General features: G+C 39.6%; 1 protein-coding gene across 6 annotated transcripts in view; it reads left to right on the top strand.

The window, feature by feature from the left end:
* Positions 1 to 22,306, top strand: part of CEP85L (centrosomal protein 85 like) — a 93,574-nt gene that overhangs the window by 3,907 nt on the left and 67,361 nt on the right. For 2 of the 6 annotated variants that reach the window (XM_053381777.1, XM_053381776.1), the window contains exon 2: positions 10,782 to 10,943. In XM_053381777.1, coding sequence (XP_053237752.1) covers positions 10,782 to 10,943 — 162 coding nt within the window. Of the gene's footprint in view, positions 1 to 1,733; positions 1,877 to 4,227; positions 4,368 to 10,781; positions 10,944 to 12,694; positions 12,753 to 22,306 lie in introns of those variants that run through there. The other 4 variants (XM_053381778.1, XM_053381782.1, XM_053381780.1 and 1 more) reach the window with 4 other exon arrangements.

The following is a 22,306-nucleotide window of genomic DNA, read 5'->3' as shown; positions in this document are numbered from 1 at the left end:
AGCAGCCCTCTTGCCCCACAGTAATGTCCCGCATGGTGTAGTAGTGGTTACGAATGGTAGACTCGTAATCTGGTGAACCGGATCCACTTCCCCGCTCCTCCACATGCAGCTGCTGGGTGACCTTGGGTTAGTCACACTTCTCTGAAGTCTTTCAGCCTCACTCACCTCACAGAGTGTTTGTTGTGGGGGAGGAAGGGAAAGGAGATTGTTAGCCACTTTGAGACTCCTTAAAAGTGAAAGGCAGGATATCAAATCCAAACTCTTCTTTTTCTTTTTGTGATCCTTGTAATGGATGTATTATTATTATTATTATTATTATTAATAATAATAATAATAATAGAATACTCCATGATCTCTTTCTCACTCCAACACAAATTCCCAACGGCATTTGGTTTTGTGAAGACAAACCAAAAATCCTGATGTCCAGGCAGTCTCCTCACAACAAGGCTGGACTGCTGATTAGTGTTTTGTTTTTACTTTTACATTTATATACTACATTTTCTCCAGGCGCTCAGTGAGTTCCCCTCTACCATGCAAGTCATGTGATGTGTGAAATAAGAGCTGTTTTTAACAATGGCATTAGAGAAAGTGCCACATATCTGTGGCATGTAAATTGGTGTGCAGCCCCATGGGTGTATGAATAGAGTCCAATGTCTGAGTGTCAGGAGACCATAAAGTCAAGCTTTGATGTGCATAGCAAGGAGGCCTCGAATAAAAATACCCCGCAAAGTAGCATTCCCCAGAATGGCACCCCCCTCATCAGGCATAGGCAAACTCCGGCCCTCCGGACTACAATGGGACCATAATTCCCATCATCCCTGACCACTGGTCCTGTTAGCTAGGGATGATGGGAATTATAGACCCATTGTAGTCCGGAAGGCCAGAGTTTGCCTATGCCTGCCCTAGATATTGCTGGGCTGCAACTCTCATCATCCCTGACCATTGGCCATGCTGGTGCAGTTATTGGGTTTTTTACTCCAAAATATTGGGAGGGCAACGTCAGGGAAAGCTACTGCAAAGCCATTAATACCTGAATATGCACAGTGCAACAATTGTAGCATGTTTGATAATTTAGAAAATGCAGTCAAGTACTAAACATTTTTTGTGCTTTTTGGCTTTCAAAACTTTAGCGGGGAATCTTGAAGAAGGGCCATACTTTAGTAGTGGAGCATTTGCTTTGCACATATTCAGTCCCTGGCCTCTTCAGGTATTCCTGTGAATGTCCCCAGTCTGAAACTACAGAGAGCTGCTATTAGTTAATATAGACCACATTGAGCTATATTGACAATTCATCTGACTCAGTATAAGGCATCTTACTATGATTCCAAGCTGGATAATTAATAGTAGAGTGATATTTTGTTCCTTGATCCACTAACTTACTTGAAGGCAATATTTAGGCTGTTATAGTTATTTCTTGTCTACTAATAATTTCCTGAGACATGGTCTTGTTAATATAGGACAAATCTGATCTGTTGACAATATCTGTCTTTCCCTGAGCAAGGTAGGTTTTCTTGCTAAATGTTAGCCTCAGGTGATATGAGAGTGATCAGCCTCATAGGCAATGTCACAATTGAATTTTAAACCAGTGTGAGATCACAATCTTACTATGAGCTTTGAGGGGGGTCTCCTGAATTGGTTGGTTATGTTAAAACATGAAACAAATGCTGAATTCATACTATAGGTGAAGAACCGGCTAGGATAACCTAAGCTCTCTTTGCCTTTTAGGTGTGGGATGGGTTGGGGTGGGGAGGGGAGAAAGATCAAGTAGTTTTATATCTGTTTGGATATAAACAGTAATTGGAGCCCTGAAGATGAGAACGCAATGGTGGTACTTGCCTCCACGAATGCGAGTGTGTCCTTGAAAGGGGAAGTAATGGTGAGTTTCTGAATTGTCTGTGTAGTGGCACTGGCATGCCTAGAGCCTTCAGGGATGAACTCAGTAGGCTGTACTGCCTTTTCTCTCTCTCTGGTTTGTGTGACCTTGATTTTCAAGGCTTATATAGCACCTCTGCCTCCTGTTAGCATCTCCCTTCCTGTTCTTCCTATATCTTACCTTCCTATTTGTTTCACTTCCATTGTAATATGGGGTTGCTGTAATGTCCCTTTGTGAGATGGCTTTTCTGCCTTTACATTTGACCCTTTTAATTTCTTTTGGGGCTTGTGCTTTCGGGCATGCTGTAACAAATATGCATGGGTGCGCAATTGGATAATGAACAAGCAAGAGAGAAAATAAATCTCACAACAGATGGAGGCTCACGTGAAGCACCACCTTTTGTACCAAGGAATAGCATAAAGGGGGGGGGGGACAAGAATACAGCTGGCTCTATTCTCACCTAACTGTTATAATTAATGGGTGGTTTCTGAAGTTTATGTGAAACTGCAATCTTCACTCAGTTGGTTATGTTACAGTAAGGAGCAGATGAAGAGATTTCATAATCCATAATCCAGAACTATATAAAAGGTAAACAAGCATTCTTAAAATGTTTATTGCAACTTAAAATCAGGATTGTTATGAAATAGTAATGAATGAAGAGGACCATAATGGTTCATTCATTATGCAATGTGAACCAACAAAGATTATGTTCTTCCCATTTGCATGCCACTTATTTGGCAATGGAAGTTACTCTTAAGAGTCTATCAGAGTAAGCATTTATTTATGCATACTCATTTAATATACACATTTCTCATATTCTGTGCACAGTAGTAAATCAGTTGAGCAGATGAGAAATCTCTGCAATTGCTTGGGAGTCCTGAAGATCCTGAAATGGTTTAATGTGTGTGGCAGATGTCTTAACAGCTATTGTTGAAGAAAAACCCATTTGTTGCTGATAAGCTATAATAGGAGGAAGGCTGCTTCTACACTTGTCTCCAGTATCAACTGTTCTGCCTCTTCCACATAACTTTAGAATCCTATCTTTGGTTTGTAACCTGAGTTTCAGGAGCTTACAAGCTATTTGTTAATTCCAGTGGTATTCTTTACCATACAACTTTACATATGAAGACATTTTCATTCTTAAAAAAGGTCTCTATTCCGTGTTCTGAAAACTTATTTGAGCAACTAAGTCCCACTCTGAACGCTTCTGCTCCTCTTTTGCACAGTTTAAGCTCAGTTGTAGGCAATGTGAACTTTTCCCATATAATTGTGACTGTGATTGGGGTGCTGCTGTGTGTACTTTGCAAAATGTGTACTGTCTTGTTGTTGCTTAGTTTTTGAACAAGTGAAGCTTCATTGCTCAGAAACAAAAATAAAAACATACTATTGAAGAACAAACTTTAAATTGTACTTAAGCCCAATTCAGTAGGTTTTCCTTTATCTTAACTAGTGCACAATTACAGGAATAGTCCTCATGCATCCATGATTAGGAACTTCTGGCTAGCCACAGGATAGTCACATTGGATTCATTATGGCCACATAAGCATCTGCTTATATTTGTAATTAGGACTAGAAGAAATGCAGAAGTAGATGTTGAACAGTGTCTAGGTTACTGTAAATGTTTCTGATCTCTTGGTTGCAGTCCAAGTATGAGAATTTCAGTGAGTCAAAGGGATTGGTAATTTATGACTAGGATTTTCATAAGTTGAGTTTTCTGAAACTTTTAATTGCCTACAGGTAGTGTTGTGTCTGTTCATGCAACGTGTCTTTATCTCTCTTTGGGCAATCTTTGTATGAATGTGAATAGGCCAAGGACTGCTTGCATATAGTTTCTTTGTTGGGATTTAGGTGAAAGGATTGTTCCATGAATGTGAGAAACATTTAACAGAAATTTGCTCTTTGATTATTTCCAAGCTTCCAGTTGCCAAGCAGCAAGCATTCTTAGGCTTCAGAAGAACATTGTTACAGAGTTGGGGGCGGGGGAATCATTTTGTTTACAGTACTGTATACCTAACTTCACACTATGATTCTCCTGCATGGTGTGGAAGGATGTGCTTTTTAATTTGTGGTACTGCACTGGGTCAGCTCTTCTGGTTCGATCTATTTGTTTGAGGAGAAATGAATGGCTGCTATGTAGTGACATATGCACTCTGAAATTTCTGTTACATGAGCTGAGAATGACAACAGAAGACATTTTAAACAGAATTTTCTGACACGTAGTTTTTACTGTAGCTAGAAGTTGCAAACACTTTGGTTTTGTTTTTTTTAAAGTAAGCTTGGGCTAAATAGAGAATGATACTTACATTTGTTGAACATGCAAGATTACTACATTTTAAATTTTATTTTTGTTTCAGGGTTCAGCTCCCTGTTAAGTACATGGCTGAGCAGGGTGTCCCTGAGAGAATCACTCTCTTGCAGCTTCAGGTTCCTACTTGTAAAATGGGAGTAATAGTGACCATTCTGCAAAAGATGTCAGAAGAATATAGTGATGAAGGTAGTTCAATTTGTTTCCTCTTCTAAGCTTATATATATAAGCTGGGGTCCTTTGGGAGGAAGTGTGGAAAAGAGATTTAATAAATAAAATACCTATAAACATATAAAGTGGGGAGGGGATCAAACTTCTTCGCTTCTCCCATAGGGGAGCATGAGTGGACTAGGGAGACCAGTCTCTAGAGAAATTAATGTAGTTTCAGAAATGGCATTGCAGCCTGCAGAAAAAACCCTTCTTGTTCTCATACATTACCTGCGGAAAACCTCTGTTTGAAATTGACAGTAAAAATAAAATTAAAGAAGGCTGCAATACTAATGCTGGTACTTTGGGACTTGTCCTTAACACATGAAGATTCAATAAAATAGTTTTATAAAAACAATTTCATCGTATCAGAAATATGGCCTGGAATAGCAGGGATGTGGCTCTATAATAAAGGGTTTGAAATAAAAATGAAACTGGAGTTGTACACATCATATAGTATTTTTATTTACTACCGCCTGCTCCACAGTAGGCCATGGTGCTCAAGCTTTGGGTTTGTCTGGCAGGAATCAGGAGTGCGTCTTTGTCAATCTTACCTTGCCTTCTACACCACATTTCTGCAAGTTGCTTAGTGTTATACTGAAAGACGGGGGTTGTTATGCATGTCTTTCTTCCTTACCAAAAGGAAGCTTTGTGTGCCTCTGTAGGCAATGGAAACTGACAGCGGTGGCTAGGCAGTGTGATGTATAGGAAGAGACTGATGCTGAGCAATGACTGGAAGGAGCAATCGCTCCACCAGTTAGTAGCATGGAGCTTCCTTCCTCTTGGCCACTGATTGACCCATTGTACTACTGCTGTGTTTGCTTCTGTTGGAAACTGATGTGTCTTACATATACTGGTTGTCTAAACTTCAGCTGCATCCCCATGAACAAAGGTGCAAACATTTCCCATTTTTGTCACTGGCTAGAGGACCTTGTCAAGTGAAGTCATGAAGGGCTATCTCAAGAGTCCTTTGCTGAATTTTCCCATAATTACCTTGTACATAAGTACATAAATCGGCTCCCTCTTGCCTTAAGTTTTCTTTCACTGTTAATTTAAAGAGCTACTTAAATATTACATGAAATTACACAGATAACAGTTTAACTCCCTGTTGCCCAATTTGTATATTATTGCACAGTGTAGCTGCTGAAAAAACTTCATAACACAAAGAAGGTTGGATCACATGTACTTGTTTTTGTCACATTACTTTGGCAGTGGGTGGGTGCAGTGTTGGAGAGGGAAATGACAATGTGACTTTGGTGATACTGCCTTCCCTTACTTAATGAAGCAGTATTGACCCTACCCAGCTCTAATTGTATGGATACTTTGCTAGCTACTGTACATCTTCCTATTGCTCAGTAAATCAAGCATCTTCCTGTCCCTGCTTACCAAAATTTCCAAGATCAGTTTTCTTACTTCAAGTTCATGGTACAGTTGTACCTTGGTTGTTGAACAGAATCCATTCCGGAAGTCCATCTGACTTCCGAAAACGTTTGACAACCAAGGTGTGGCTTCCGATTGGCTGCAGGAGCTTCCTGCACTCAATCAGAAGCTGTGTCAGATGTTCGGGTTCCAAAGAACGTTCGTAACCCGGAACACTCACTTCTAGGTTTGCGGCGTTTGAGAGCCAAAATGTTCAAGTCGCAGGGTGTCTGGGATCCAAGGTATGGCTGTATAGCAAAAATTTTAAAAAAAAAAATTCATTGGAAATTTGGCAGCATGAAATGCTATTTTTAATGACAATGTAAAATGCATTTTTGTACAACAAACGACGTTTAGTTTCCAAGTGGTTGCAGGAAGATGGCAACACATATCCCTGTCATTCCACCCTAAGGTATGGCTGTTACAGGCCTGCACCTCTGCTTTACTGTGTGGCCAAGCCCTGCCTTACGTTCCTCAGTCCTTTCGTTATGCAGAGCAGGCTCGACTGTTGTTAGTTACATTTCTCTTTTTTAAAAAACTTTTTTTTGGTGGTTGCTGCATAACTCATGAGAGGACTGTATTTTGATTATAAGCAGTAAAATTGTTTGCAAACCAATGTAAAACTCTGATCTGAAAACAGCTTAGAATAAAGCAGTGTAAATCAACTATTCTCTGGCTGTTTTTTTAAAATGAAATCTCCCCAGATGGAATAATTTGGTTGAACAGAGAGTGTAAAAGAGGAATAGTTACTATAGGTGAAGAGTGCATTGGTTAGGACGATGGGGAGGTGAGCCAGCAATAGAAGGCATGAGCTAATGCATTGCATTTGTGTGCCAAAGTAGAAATAAGAAACATCTGTAGCTCAGTTTTCTGTTTCTGCTGTGTATTAACAGACTTTATAGGAGCAAAATAGCTAATCGGCAGGGCTGTGCAACTCAGCTCTAAACTCCTCTTGTCCAATTTTTTAATACTAGGATTTGGTTCTGCAAGTGGAATAGGTAGAATAAATGAGCTTTGCACAGTTCATACAATTTGTACAATGTCACATATGGTTTCTGTGAGGAATTTTTGTCTTCCAGAATTTGGAATGTTTCATTCAGTTTGTCTGTGTGTAAAGGAAGAACATGGATTTTAAGGCCAAGAAAATGTGATTTTGCCATGAGAAATGGCCGCTAGTTGCACTTAGCAAATGGACCTTTATCTGATTACTGAAATTCCTATTAAAGGAAAAATGGTCATTCCCTTTTTTATATTCCCTGCCTGCTCAGGTAATATGTAGGCTAGAGACTTGCAACATGAAAATGCAAACAGATTCTTAGGATTGTGTGCAAAGGAATAAAATTTAGTTGCCATATTCCGTGCAATTTGAGTCATGCAGGTTTCCAAAGTCCCGGATTAAAATGAAATCTACAAAGGCCCTGAAAGTTCGTTAGTTGATATCTATGCTGGTTTTATGTGTTACACAAATGCACTTGAATGAAAACATGAGCTTTAAGAGCTTATCATTGTGCTAAAGTAGATTGTTTATAGGCTGTCTTTGTCTCACTTGTGTCACTCTAATTACAGTTGAAGCCCTCTAGGGCTGTAACTTACTATGCAGCAGCCATGTGCCACTACGGAAATGATGACGACTGCTTGTTGCAAGTGCTGAGTAAAAAGTTCAAAGAGAAACTTTTGCTTACCTTCCTCTTCCTTCCATTCTTGCGTGCATCTATATACCTACACAGCTTTGCCTGGTTCTCAGCATACCCCTGTGCTCTTTGAGCAGGGCTCTTTCTCTTCTTGCTTACATTGAATATCATTAATTTAGTGAAGTCCCATTTTGTGTATTTTTATGTTTTGGAAATTGTTGTGGCCTACTGCTGATCCATTGAAGATAAGTAATTGTCTCGTAAAAAAGTATAAGTCAGCTATTTCACCAGCTGTTAGAGACAACCACAGCTATTAATTTAGAATTACAGTATAAGATGCAGCCAGTGCAGAGGTTATTTACAAGTAGGACAGTAAATTAATACTACCTATATATTAATTAATATATAGTAGTATATATTAATATATATATAGTAGTATATATTAATATATTAATATATAGGAGTATATACTCCTGCCAACCTAGCAGTTCGAAAGCATGCCCCCCAAAAGGTACAAGTAGATAAATAGGTACTGCTCCGGCGGGAAGGTAAACGGCGTTTCCGTGCGCTGCTCTGGTTTCAACGTTCGGTTGTGTCAGAAGCAGCTTAGTCATGCTGGCCACATGACCTGGAAAAACTGTCTGCAGACAAACGCTGACTCCCTCGGCCTGTAAAGCGAGATGAGCGCCACAACCCCAGAGTCGTCTGCGACTGGACTTAAGTGTCAGGGGTCCTTTACCTTTACCTTTTTTATAGTTCTCATACTATAAATACTACCCTAATGGAGTTGTTATGCCAGTCCTCAAATCTGGAAGATGGAAATCCAAGGTTTATATTCTTACATCTTGTCTGCGATCTATATATTCTGATTTCCTCCCCTTACATCATTTCGATCTTCTACAGGCAGGGCATTGAAGGATTTTATAGTGCTTAACTGTGACATTGAAGTATACATACATTATGCACTCTTGGTAGTTCCACTGCCCTCAAGTTCTGGGTGGTGGTGTTCCGGGAGAGAGCATTCTCTTTGTCAGCCCTTAAGCTATGGAATTTCCTTCCCACTGAGGTGTGTCTGTTACCTTTAATAAGTTGTTTTTGTCCTATGTTGAATTTACCCTGGTCTTTGACACCCGAGGTCTGTATTTCAAGACCCGACCTATTTGTTTAACTATCATTTGTTTTAAATTATTTCAATATTTTATTTTTAAATTGTTGTTACCCATCTTGAGACTTTATGGCAAAGGGCTGATGATGATGATGATGATGATGATGATGATGAATAATTAATAATAATAATACACTTTGTAAGTCTGCAGTATTCAAGGCATCAAGAAAATTTAAAGAGGCAATCTTCTGCGTGACTCATTTCTCTGCTGCTGTGTGTCTAAAATTTTACCAGATTTTGCTTTATGTTTAGTTGCATAAAATCCATAGATTCTGCTATAATTAAGTGTAGCTGCTGCCTCAAAGCGGTCTCCGTGCCATCATTTTACTACACTTGCTGGTAAAAAAAGTATTGCTTCCATATTTTGATTTAATAAAACTTAAGGAAATAATACAATTTCTTGGTAATCGCAGAGTCCATTTTACATGCAACTAAAATTGTAGTTGTAATTTCCTAATCCTTCAAGAAAAATGGGAACCTGCCCATTTCAAGCCTTGGCACAGGTTGCATGATTTGCTCCAATGTCTCCTGTCATCCATATGTATTGCTCTACTATTCCCCCGCTCCTCACAAACTGGGTAGGCCTGGCAGTCTGTTATGATTGGCAAAAATGAAGAAGGAACAGCAGGATAACGAGGGCAACCTGGCAGGACATAATGGACATGCTTGTGCATCATCTGCCCATGATATACTTGGCTCAGTCCCCTGACTTTTACATACATTTGATATTTGCATTGTAAAGGCAAGCGCTTTGAAGTAGGATAGGAATTAGCAAAGCGCGGATGGGATTGGCGTATACCAATTGGCAAAATTACGTTCTGCAGTTCTTTTTAAAATTTGAGCACTACAGACATGCACACATGAATACTTCAAGCAAGGTATGAGCTTCCCCTGCAATGCAAGTGGGTCAGGTTTGTCCTGCCACGCTGCATGTCATTTGTAATTTACTAAAAGAGCTTACTACTGTATCTGAAGTGTGTGTTAGCCAGTAGCACCAGCATAGCTGATTGGCTGTGTGCAGACATAGAAGAGGGGGCAGCTTGAGTGGAAATGTCTATCCTTCCATAGACTGGAATCCACAAACTGAATTAAAAGTGGAAAGATGTAATAAGTAGCGACAGCAGTATAGAGGATAGGAATCAAGGAACCTGAATAGATGTGGTTGGCACGAAGTCCAAGTGCCTTATTAGTTGAATTTAAAGTGTGGTTTCTGCTGCTTTGCTCTGTTTAGTTATGATGTAGTAAATCACAACGAGTGTCTGTTGATATGAGTGTGCATGCACGTGTGCATCTGGCATTATTCAAGGTTCCCCTTTAGCTGATTGTTAAATTGTGATTTTATTTAATTAATTGAGTTTTTGGAATAGGGTGCATCTTGCACTTACCGAAGGTTGGCCTCTACTACATTGTGTCACAACTCATAAAATCTGTATTTCTTCATGGCTTCTAAGTCTCTTCATTCAGGATCTGACCTGAATAGATGGCTTGTGACATGCTGTAAGGTCATGAAATCCATAGATGATGAGCTGAACTATATTTACTGTATTTCTGTTCTGTTATATCAGATAGCATGCAGTTGTTTAGTGTCTTCGGTTGAACTGATTGCTAAAAGTTGCCCTCTAGCCAAGAGTCTTTTGTGTCAGACAAATGAAACTTTGTCTGCTGGAAGGAAGCTGTTGAATACCCTTTCGAGGACATTGTGGTTTGCTGTTGAGCTCTCATATAATATTAATTACACTTCTCTTAAGGGTCATTTTAATTAAATTAAAACTAGAGAAAACTAGCCTTTTAGAATCCTGAGCAACATTTTCTGTGTGTCAGAATGTATGATGACTTCCAGCTTGCCTCTCAAAACCTTACTTGCAAAGAAATGCGTAGCAAAAAATAAACTGTATTTTGCAATATCTTCTGAGCCTTGAGCAAAGCTAGGTTGAGAATAAACACAACAAATATACAAAGTAGTAACTGAATGATACCAGATCTTAACAAGAGACTGTCATTTGTTTGAATTCGTTCATGTGCAACTTCTGTGATAAACTACATCATTAGATTACTCTAGAAAAAATTGCTACAGGTTTTGATGTTTCCTAATTTTACATCTGTGGATATTATCTTTAAAATCCAGTTTGTTGTTGAACTCTGTCATAATGACTTTGAATAAATATACTTTTTTCTTGGCAGGCACAGAATATTCTTCGTCGGGATGGTTACCTGGTACTGATCCACTGTGGCAAGCCACAACTGGTTCATCAAGTGGTCGGAGTACCCACCTGAGAAGACACAGCATAGCTTCTGACAGTGGGGACACTGGTATCGGAACCTCCTGTTCTGATAGTGTGGAAGGTGAGTAGAGATGCTTAATATAAGGCATTGGTGCTTTCATGGAATGCAGAGGCAAGAGATGGTCTTGAAACATTGAGACGGAGTTTATATAAAATACAGAGAAGCACGTAACTTATTCAGAGAACAAGTTAACTTTTTTCCCCCTGTTGACGTGAGAGATTTGTTTTTTCAGAAGTAATTCCCACCATATTCAGTGGGGCTTATTCACAAATAAGTGCTCATTAAATTGCAGCCTTATTTTTTATTTGGTCAAAGGTAACATGTTAAATATAGTTACAGGTAGGTAGCCATGTTGGTCTGCCGTAGTCAAAACAAAATAAAAAAATTCCTTCCAGTAGCACCTTAGAGACCAACTAAGTTTGTTATTGGTATGAGCTTTCGTGTGTATCTGAAGAAGTGTGCATGCACACGAAAGCTCATACCAATAACAAACTTAGTTGGCCTCTAAGGTGCTACTGGAAGGAAATTTTTTATTATGTTAAATATGTAAGACCTCCTGAGTATACCCTTCATGAGATGCTGATGTTCAAGAGTGTTGCTTTGTTTTCCCCTTCCACCATACCTAAACAAGTAAAAATCAATAAAAAATTTAATTTGGAAGGACACTTATAGCAACAGAAATACTTACATTTGCATAGGGGAGTAGTGCCTGTGTCCAGCTCTGCCTGGTTCCCCAGTTATGGCTCTTCCTAGATCTGGCTTGCAATTTGTTTACTTATTCCATGAACTGGTGGTTGAGCAATCCCTCCTTTGCCAGCCTGCTCATGTGCCTGCATCAAATTCTTGCTTGCCCTTGCCTTGGCCATCAGGCGGGTCACTAAATACAAGGCTGGGCTACATAGCTCTAGCTGATAACATTGTTGTACCTACTTTTATTTGTTAGCACTCCCTTTGTTCTGTTTTTACTTGCCCTGTATTTATTGGAAATAAAAGACATGTTATTGGATCTGCTGATGTCACTTATCTACATTGTTTTCACACTGCTGTTCTAAATCATCTTGCTGTTTTCCTGTCTGAAATTCATGCACGAGGCTGTTTTTCAAGGGAAGAGGAAAATTTTTACAAAGCAAAACAGGAACCTCACTCTGAACTCATTGGATTGCATTTTTGTCAGTACTGGCTAGACTTTAGGGAAGACTTTTTTAAAAAAAAAAATGGGATGCAGCATAATTCATGACAAAATCTAGATAGGCTGCCAAGAAGAACGTTATTTTCAAGCTGGTCCTTAGCCTGTTCTCAGTTGCAATGCTGAGAAGGCAGGTCTTGCATAACTGATGGTAGAAAATGCTGTTGAACAACCTGGCAACTTTGACCATTGCAAAGATGCAGGGAAAGGAAATTGCATTTTTCAAGCTTAATAAATATAATGAAGTTCCTGTCAGCTTCAGTACTGAACTAAGTGTGATTTTTTTATTGTACTTTCCCATTCTTAGTTATCCGTGTATAAAACCTAGCCTTTGCTTTGTAATATATCTTCACATAGAATTGCTTTAATGTTCTTCCCTCTAGCAAATGGGTATGTAGATTTGATAAATGATTACATACAGGGTACATGCCCAGATTATTTGAATAGATTGGCAGAAACTAGCAAAATCAGGGTTGTGAACTATTCTAGACCACCAAGGTGTCTGTGCCACAGAAAAATGCTTTTATTTACGTCTTTCTTTTTATGACTAGCCCAAAGACTGTTGCCAATTACTGTAGAATTTGAGATATTGTATAATCACATATTTATCTATCTGACTCCACAGTCCAGTGCATCATTATTTGAAATCAAGTACCACTATTTTCCTTCAGAGTTATTTCCATGTAAGTGTACATAGGATTGCAATCTGACTGTGATACTCTTCTTACTTGACTTATAAAGCTCTTTGTAGTTTGATACCTTTCCTACATTTCTTAAGGTTTTCAGCATTGTTGGAGAGAATTTCCTCTCCTTTCTCATTAAGATAAAAGTACAGATTTTGCTGTAAGTGAAGTTACATGTGCAGTGACGAAGAGCATTGCCTCTTGTTACTTAGTAAGTATCCAAAAAGTTCTTGCCTATTCAAAATTCCACGAATGCTTGTGGGAGTGTTCGCTGCCTTGTCAATTCGAAATAATTTATTACAACTGAAAAATCCAACTCACTAGGGTGGGAGAGGATAGATGAAACAAAAACAAGTAACAATTATAACAGCTGAGAGAGACTCTTTCCCCATATCTCTGGCCAGGAATACAACTAAATGTTTAGCCTGAAAGCATATACTATAAAATTGCAATTGTTCAACATTGTAGTCATAAAAAAAATCATAGTTCTCTCTCCCCCCCCACCCCAAATTGGCAGTCTCCCAATACAAGAACTACAGCATCTTCACCACAATTGGACTCATATGTGCACTTAGTGACTTTTCTGTTTTTAGTTTGGTTTTCAGTCTGCAAAAATAAACTGTTCTTGTTTCAAGCATCTTTGAATGTTTTCTGGTAAATAATGAATGCAAGTAGATCAATAATATAAATAAATACTCTCTAGGCAAGCATAGAAAAGGTATATTGTTCCCTCATATCCAAAAGGAAAATTATTGGACAGGTGGGCTGATTCCAACTTCAGTTTAGATCAGTTATGTCTAAGTTTGTTTCATTTGAGCTTGCTCCGTTGATACTTAACAGAAGTGTCGCTCTTCCTAAACGAGATTCTAGCACTTCATGTTATCAATAAAACAATAGTGGCGCATATGGTGGGGCAGAGCTGCCCACCTGTTGCTGCTGCTTACCCAGGCTGGGGCAGGGTGACCATGCAACCCCAACTTTGCCTTGCTTCAACAGCAGAAACACCGATCTTGGGACGGTGGCTACACCCCACCCCACACCCCACTGCTGCTGTAAAAGGAGCACAATACACTTGCCTTTCCTAACTTGAGATGTTTTGGACTACAACTCCCGTTATCCCTGATCATTGGCCATGCTGGCTCAGGCTGTTGGGAGTTGTAGTCCGAAGTGTCTGGTTGGCATCAGGTTGGGGAATGCTATACTATAGTCCTACTCACCTATGAGGAAGCTTGCTAGTCACTCAAAACTGAGAGATGGCCATTGAAGAAGGAAACTGTTGTTTGCCTATGCAAGTGGTTTACATGCAGTCAGTCACAGTCCCTTCCTGCTTCCATCTCAAAGCTTACTTGTAACTCATATTTAAAGGTCAGCAGCAGATAAGCTATGGAAATAGGATTCTGCTGTATGAACATATATATATATATTTAAGTTTCAGATAAAATTCTTTACATGTACAAATTAATGTGTGAAGCAGCCCTAATTGTGAGTGATCTAGAAGGTTCTCTGCTGATATTAAGCCAGGAACCAGCACTCAGAAGTATGTCTTTATGTGAATCACTCTCAAATAACAGATACCAATAAATATAACTGTTTTATGGGACCCAATAGAAGATAGGAATTTTAATATGAGTGCTGCAGTTCATTTGTACGTGGTAGGAAATGTATTATCTCCTTCTGAATGGTGTTTTACTGAGTCAAATGATAAACTATATTTGCAACAAACAAAATAAAAATAATGCTGTGATTTACAGAGCAAACTGGGAAAATGTTGCTACTACACTTTTTTCATGCACGTCAGTTGCATAAATATGTGCTCCAGTCAGCCAGACAGACAGATTTGCTCTGCCAACATGAAAGGAATAAAATAGTCTGTCACAGTAAGCTGCTTTTAAATAAGTGAATGGTCATTGCAACCAATGAAAACTGCAATAAAGGAATGGATGCCGAAGAGCTGTCTCTTGCTTTCGTCCATGTCTGATTTCAGAGGAAATACCTATTCTCTTTTTAATGAAAAAAATTGTATTAATTTTTAACTCGTGTACTAATTTGTCTCTTTCCAAACACCTGAGAGAAATCTGTCTGCAATTAGAAATGTATCTTTGGGTGAGATAGTTTAGGAAGAAGAGACAGGCAGAAGGACATTGCCAATTATTTTAAGTCATGTAATGGGCTCCTGCTAGTAATACCGTTAGTGTTGTTGGTGGACCAATATGTTGTCAGGTGTGGTTCTGCGCTTCCCTCACCCAGCAAATCAAACACACACACACACACACACACACACACCCCGTGTTTCTGAAATGCATTGACGATATTCAGGAAGAAGAGAGCAAAAGGAATGAGCTGTCTTGCTCACATCCCCCTGTGACCCTTTCCACTCCCACAGGATAGTTCAGGCAGCATGGGGGTATATTGCCACATCTACCAAGATTGGCTCAAGTGTGAAGAGCAGCTAAGTGAGAGGAGAATTCTTCCTCTTCACTGCTGCCCTTCTCACCCCTCCCCTCTCTCTCTCTCTCTCTCTCTCTCTCTCTCTCTCTCTGCACCATCCTGTTCTTCCTCTTGCTTGGCAGTTTCAGAATACGCCAGGAAGGAATGAAGTAGCTCCTTTCATAAAAGCAGACTTGTCCCAGGATGCCACCAGTTCCAGTGTCTATTGTGTTTTCTTACATTTATGCAAGAAGAATGCTATGAAATGATACTTTCTAATAGGGCAAACAGTTCTGAAAGGAAGGAATCAGTGAAATAAAATGCCAGTCATAAATTATGAGTCTTTATGATGTTTGCTGTATCATTATAGTTATTGCCAGTTCATTATGATACCGGTGCCCCTGGACTTTTAATTTTCCACAATTCCTTTGTAAGCATTCCTGTATGTAGTGGCATAAGGAACATTTTACCTGTGTTTATATGTTCCCATATGGCCTTGCACAGAGGACAGTATCAAAATCTGGAAGTAGAATGTGGAAATCATGAGCTGGAGACAAGGGAGAGTTGTCTCTCTCCAACCTACACTCATTCACAAATGCTTGGTTGCTCTTGACAGTGTATGTAGTATCTTTAATGTGCAATCTACCTGACCCTCACAAGAATTGGAGAGGATCATGAGGATTATTATTAATTGAATTTATATACCACCCTATACCCAGAGGTCTCAGGGCAGTTCACAGATTACCACATTATGATTACTGGGCCATGTTGGCTTGAGTTTAGTCCATGAGCCCTTTGTAAGCAATGACCTCAAACCTCTCTGTATACCTAACATGACCCCTTTCTCTGTGGGGCGCGATTTATCAAATATTCATGAATGAAAAGGCAAGGCTATAAAATGTTCTGCATTAGAGGTGTTTATAAATGATTGATAAGCCCATTTGCTGCTGCAGTTTCAAGGATTAAACACCAGTGTACACAGCCTTGATATTTCTTGTATGCTTACATCTCTTTGAACTAGCATAGAGCCTGTGAGGAGACATAGGACCCATTGAATAAAAGGCTGTAAGCTTTCGGCTGAATCCTCTGTCTCCTCACAGGTTCTGTGGCAGCCCAAGTTGAGAAATGAGTCACTATTGTATGGGAGCTAGTGCTGTTGCCTCCCGGCCCTTGTGCCAATGCAATAATGCCTTTCAGGAGACAGTGGGCAGAGTGCAGTGCTGTTTTCCCTTCTTCCTTCCCCATACCTCTTGTCAGCTTCTAACAACCTCTGATATTCAGTTTTGATGTTTGCGCAGCTCAGAAGGCGGTCCTTGGTGATGAGTACGTGGATGCAACTTATAGACTACTGCTCCTAACTTGGCACAATATGTATGGGAAGCATGCTTATGCGATGTGTTTTGTGTTTCCTCTTGCATAGCAAGGGCTTGGACATGTAGTAGGTCTGTTCTCATGCATACTACAGTTGGCCCAGTTGTTCTTGCTTACATTTTTTTTAAAAATCCAGGGTACACTATATGATCTGCAGTTGATGGCCAGATGTGGAAAAGGTTTCACTTAAATTTGTTGCTTGAGATTTGTTTTCTTACTTGCTTTTTTAATGTATTAATTCCTGCTCTTACATGGGGCATCCAGTAGTCTGGTCCCCCATCCAAAGTTCTGATCAAATCCACACCTGCTTAGGTTCAACAGTGTACTTCAGCCTCAAGTACTCCCAGACCTTGAATTGGGTCTTGCTTGAGATTTGTTTTCCCATGGAAACCATAAAACAATGTAAGCAGTGTTTAAACTGCCAGGAGAGGAAGTGAAGCTTAAGTCGCTCCCTTCCCTTGTGAAAGCAAAAGTTGCAGAGAGGCGTGCCAACAGTTACTCTGCTAATGGAAAAAAGTTTGTTTCTATCAAGTATCTTGTCAGTATTTCAAGTGCTTAAAAATTACAAGAAACCTTTGTTTTTATATAATGGTACGGATACTCTTAAAATACAAGCAATGTCCTTTGCTGGCTGATTGGGTTCTCACATTTTGCCATTAGGTGTAAATAGCATGATAAAAGATCATTTATCTGAGTTGAGAATTTTTTCAACAAAGATTTTGCATGGATGTTGTGTTGCCTGTGGTAATCTGAGGTGCTGAATGAAGAGGAATCCTGCAAAAGAAGCAACATATGTCTTAAGATGCATCTCCAAAACAGAAATATTTTCTTTATGCTGATCTTAACTCCCAGCAACCCCTTCTCCAATTCAAAAAGTAAGCATGTGAATGGAGAATGGAATCCTGGTTTCAAATCCTGCCTGCTTTAGCCAAGGACTAAGCTTTGGACAAGTCACTGTCCCTTAGTCGCAGTTTCACAACTAAATATATTGTAAACTATTGAACTACTTTTAGAAGAGTTTGATCAAGACTAAACATTATAATTACTGTGGATCCCCATGAAAAATAAAAATTATAGAACTGCTGATTAAGCAGCCCTGATCAAGATGGCTCTGGTTTTTGGAGTTCAGAGGATGATTTGAGGGAGCTGGTAGGAAGTTTCCCTAATAAAAGTTTCTCTGATCTGTTCAAAGGGTATATTGATTATCTACTAGTGGTTATATAATATGTTAGTTATCTAGTGGCATTAAGTGCTCAAACTGTAATTGGCCGGTATAGTTTGAATGATAGTAGCAAGGTAAGATGGTAAGAAGGAAGATGAATGATGTGAGAGAAGGAAAGTAGAGTATCCTGATGTCGGGTGGAATTCCATGGAGAAAAGCAAAAAGCTTGTAGCCAGATTCCTTCCTTCCAGCTAATGCACTTGGTTCAGGAGACGATTCTCCTGGCAGCATATTGCATTGATTTTTAGGTTGGAGACCGCAAGTCTCTAGGATTCTGTAACAGAAGACTGCAATTAGTTGGAAAACGAGCTGGCTGTAAATCAAAAATGTCTTTGTAGACCAACCTGCTCATTTTGGATTAGATTGAATTTATAGATGCCTCCCATTTCTTGCATTGCTTTTAGGTGTTGCTAAGTAACGGAGCATTAAAGAGAATTATACAAATGTATGTCTGCGTGTCATATTTAAGGCTACCAAGGCATTTTTTTAAGGCATAGAAGAGAAATAGAAAATAATTTGACTTGCTATAAGCCTAATCAAATATTGATAGTTTAGTAGGAGATTTTGAAAACAGAGAGATTGATCAGGTTGGGTTGGACATCCAGCATTCATTTGTGCCTCTTGGAAAATCTTCCTTTTCTGTGCCTAAATGTAAAATAGAAATAAAAAGAAATACATATATTTGTTCTTCTCCATATACTTGATATGAGGCATGGACAATAAAGGGCCTCAAATTTGGGGCATGACTCAGCCAAAGTTAAGTACTTTGAAGTCCCACTGAGTTAAGTAAAAACAACAGAGTTGTGACACCTTAAAGACTAACAAATTCCTTATGTCACAATAAATTTCAGTGAAGGATATTTAACATGTGCTTAAGGTCCCCATGAAAATTGGGTTTACGCTTTTGTCATTGAAAACATCCCAAAAAACCCTCATGTCAAACTTTCCCTTCTGATAAATGCTCTCTTTGAGTGGAAGTAGATGAGCACAAAAGTCTCGGCCACTCATTTGGCTTGATGTCTCATGCAGCGCTCTTCAACGCTCAGTATATGCCCACCCCCAATACTCAGTGCATGTGAGTTGTGATGTCAATGATCCTTTGGTTCACCACTAATAAATTTTGCAGCCAGCAATGTCTGGGAGAGTTATAATAGATAATATTCAGAAGGCCCACTAAAATAGTTGCTATGGTTGAGCAAGCCTAGTTGAGCAGGAACATTTAATACCCATGCCCAGTTCGCAGCTTGGATGTGAAGCTGTAGAATCCCAGGGCTAGCGTATAATAAGGTAAGCTCCACTTTACTTTAGACTCAAGGTTTGCCACATAGTACTAGAATATTAATCAGGCAGTCCTATTAAATGTCCTAATTTTGTTTCCCAAATCTAGATCATGTAGGACTGCCCATACTTTTAGTGTTTACAAAGCCATGTCACTGGTATTGACTAAATATTTATTTGTCACTACAGTTGTCTCTACAACAGACTGGTTAGGTGGCGTCTCACTGGAAAAGTAGTTGATGTAATTGAAGGTTTACGGTTACAACTCCAGGCACCTTAATGCAGCGAGATTAATTTCACAGTTTTCTGAAGCTGGAACACCCCTCAAGTGAAAAAAGCCTCTAATCCTTAGAATAATCCATTGGCTTTCTGCACTTAGAGCTAATGAACTTGCGGCTTTTGTGATCTTAACTTGACAGTAAATTCATTAGGAGATCAGGGTTATATTGGGTCATTACAGTTTCGTTGGAGGGGGAAAAAAGAATTTCCAGTCTTAAAACCAGTGCCCAGTTTTTAGAGTACACACGTCACAGCAAATAGGAATGCTTTTAACACATGATCACACCTTGTCAATGAGAACCATATTAGGGATTTGTATTATTTAAAATTTTCTACAAGAAGTGAAAACTTCTGTGGACAGATCAGAACAGAGGGCAAGTGTTTAGCAAATGTGAATTTTATTATGTATTTTGAGCAATTTTGATTATACATAAGAATAGTAAATGCACCTGAGGGTGGTTCCTGCAATATTTCATACATTGAACCAAAGTGTTAAAGTGACTGCTTTTATTGCAAGGGTCAGATGAGGGAAGGGGAACTGATCTCTTCTTACTAAGCAAAGGTCAAGTTATTCATCAGGAGACTAACAATTTTTTGCTTTGGTTTCCATGTTCCTTGGGCTCTGGCTATTAAATAAAGACTAGCATCCCACTGAAAGCAATTTGGAACATAGATTAGAGAAGGTCAGCAGAAACACACTTTTACAAGAGCACAGAAATAACTCAATTTAAAAATCTGTATAACCTATTGCATGGTAGCTGCCTGCCTGTTTTGTGTGGTCTCCAGGTGCATTTACTCTGCAGACCAGGGGAAAGCTCTCATGAATGAAATACAGAGCAGCATGTTAAACCCATTTTTATGTATAAAGGTTTGTTTCTCTCAGTGTTCTGTTGTTGCCTCTAGATATTAAACCACACTTGTGTGTACCAGTGGATAGTTCAGGATAATAGTTGATAACTTTAACATATATGGCAGATACCATGTTATCTCTTCTCTGTACAGTGGTACCTTGGGTGAAGAACTTAATTCGTTCTGGAGGTCCGTTCTTAACCTGAAACTGTTCTTAACCTGAAGCACCACTTTAGCTAATGGAGCCTCCTGCTGCCGCTGTGCCGCTGCTGCACGATTTCTGTTCTCATCCTGAAGCAAAGTTCTTAACCTGAAGCACTATTTCTGGGTTAGCGGAGCGTATGTAACCTGAAGCGTATGTAACCCGAGGTACCACTGTACTTTATGTAAGGAGCTGTATTAAGATAACTGAAAACCACACAGAAATGTGATTATTAGCACACTCCCTTTGATTGGAGACCTACAGGAAAAGATTTTTTAAAAAAAATACTTGAAATTCATTGCTTCTTTTCTTTCTGCACCTCTTCTCACTAACAGCCTCTTCTGACTTTATGCTCTGTATGCTTTTTTATCATTTCCTCTTAATTGTGTTTTTAACTCTGTGGAATTCAAAAGTGACTGCAATCTAGTAACGAAATATGTTGCTGCTTTTGTTTCATATCAAGGCCTTTGGGTTGTTTGGCATATTTGCCTCTAGTGATATATCAGAATTTTAGCAGTGGCAAGAACCGTTAATTAAGTATATAATTAATTAAGCTTCCATTGGAAGGATGAATGCTAATGATGTTACCTCGTTGGAAGCCATTCACTCAATAGAAGGAGGGGAAATGAGCATAACTAAATGCAGAGCTAGTGTCCAGGCTCCCATCCCAGTGAGCTTCATGACTGGGGATTTGAGCCCTGATCTCCCAGGTCCTAGTCCAACCACACCACCACACTGGCTTCCTAGAAAACTTCTGCTATGGAGCAGCTATATAAATTAAGCAGGTAAATAAATATGGGGAAAGCAAAATGTCAGAGAAGGATCTGAAATATTTTCTTAGAAGCTTGAATTTGTTTTATTCTGGATTTTTATTTGATTTTTTTAATGTGTTGTAAACCGCTTTGAGATTTTTTTACTTATAAAGTGGTATAGAGAAGATGATGATATACTCCCGCAATAAGGTTCCTAGACGTTCCGTTGATTCCAGCATTGCAGGGGGTTGAACTAGGTGACCCCTTAGGGGTACCTGTCAGCTCAACAGTCCTGTGATTCTATGACCGTTGTTGTTGTTGTTGTTTAGTTGTTTAGTCGTGTCCGACTCTTCGTGACCCCATGGACCAGAGCACGCCAGGCACCTCTGTCTTTCACTGCCTCCCGCAGTTTGGACAGACTCATGTTTGTAGCTTCGAGAACACTGTCCAACCATCTCGTCCTCTGTCGCCCCCTTCTCCTTGTGCCCTCCATCTTTCCCAGCATCAGTGTCTTCTCCAGGGAGTCTTCTCTTCTCATGAGGTGGCCAAAGTACTGGAGCCTCAACTTCACGATCTGTCCTTCCAGTGAGCACTCAGGGCTGATTTCCTTAAGAATGGATGCGTTTGATCTTCTTGCAGTCCATGGGACTCTCAAGAGTCTTCTCCAGCACCATAATTCAAAAGCATCAATTCTTCGGCGATCAGCCTTCTTTATGGTCCAGCTCTCACTTCCATACATCACTACTGGGAAAACCATGGCTTTAACTATACGGACCTTTGTTGGCAAGGTGACGTCTCTACTTCTCAAGATGCTGTCTAGGCCTGTCATTGCCCTTCTCCCAAGAAGCAGGCGTCTTTTAATTTCGTGGCTGCTGTCACCATCTGCAGTGATCATGGAGCCCAAGAAAGTAAAATCTCTCACAGCCTCCATTTCTTCCCCTTCTATTTGCCAGGAGGTGATGGGACCAGTGGCCATGATCTTCGTTTTTTTGATGTTGAGCCTCAGACCATATTTTGCGCTCTCCTCTTTCACCCTCATTAAAAGGTTCTTTAATTCCTCCTCACTTTCTGCCATCAAGGTTGTGTCATCTGCATATCTGAGGTTGTTGATATTTCTTCCGGCAATCTTAATTCCAGTTTGGGATTCATCCAGCCCAGCCTTTCGCATGATGTA

This window comes from Podarcis raffonei, chromosome 3, assembly GCF_027172205.1.
Source record: "Podarcis raffonei isolate rPodRaf1 chromosome 3, rPodRaf1.pri, whole genome shotgun sequence".
Lineage (NCBI taxonomy): Eukaryota > Metazoa > Chordata > Lepidosauria > Squamata > Lacertidae > Podarcis > Podarcis raffonei.
The sequence above is the reverse complement of the archived record's forward strand: the minus strand, read 5'-3'. Positions and strand labels throughout refer to the sequence as shown.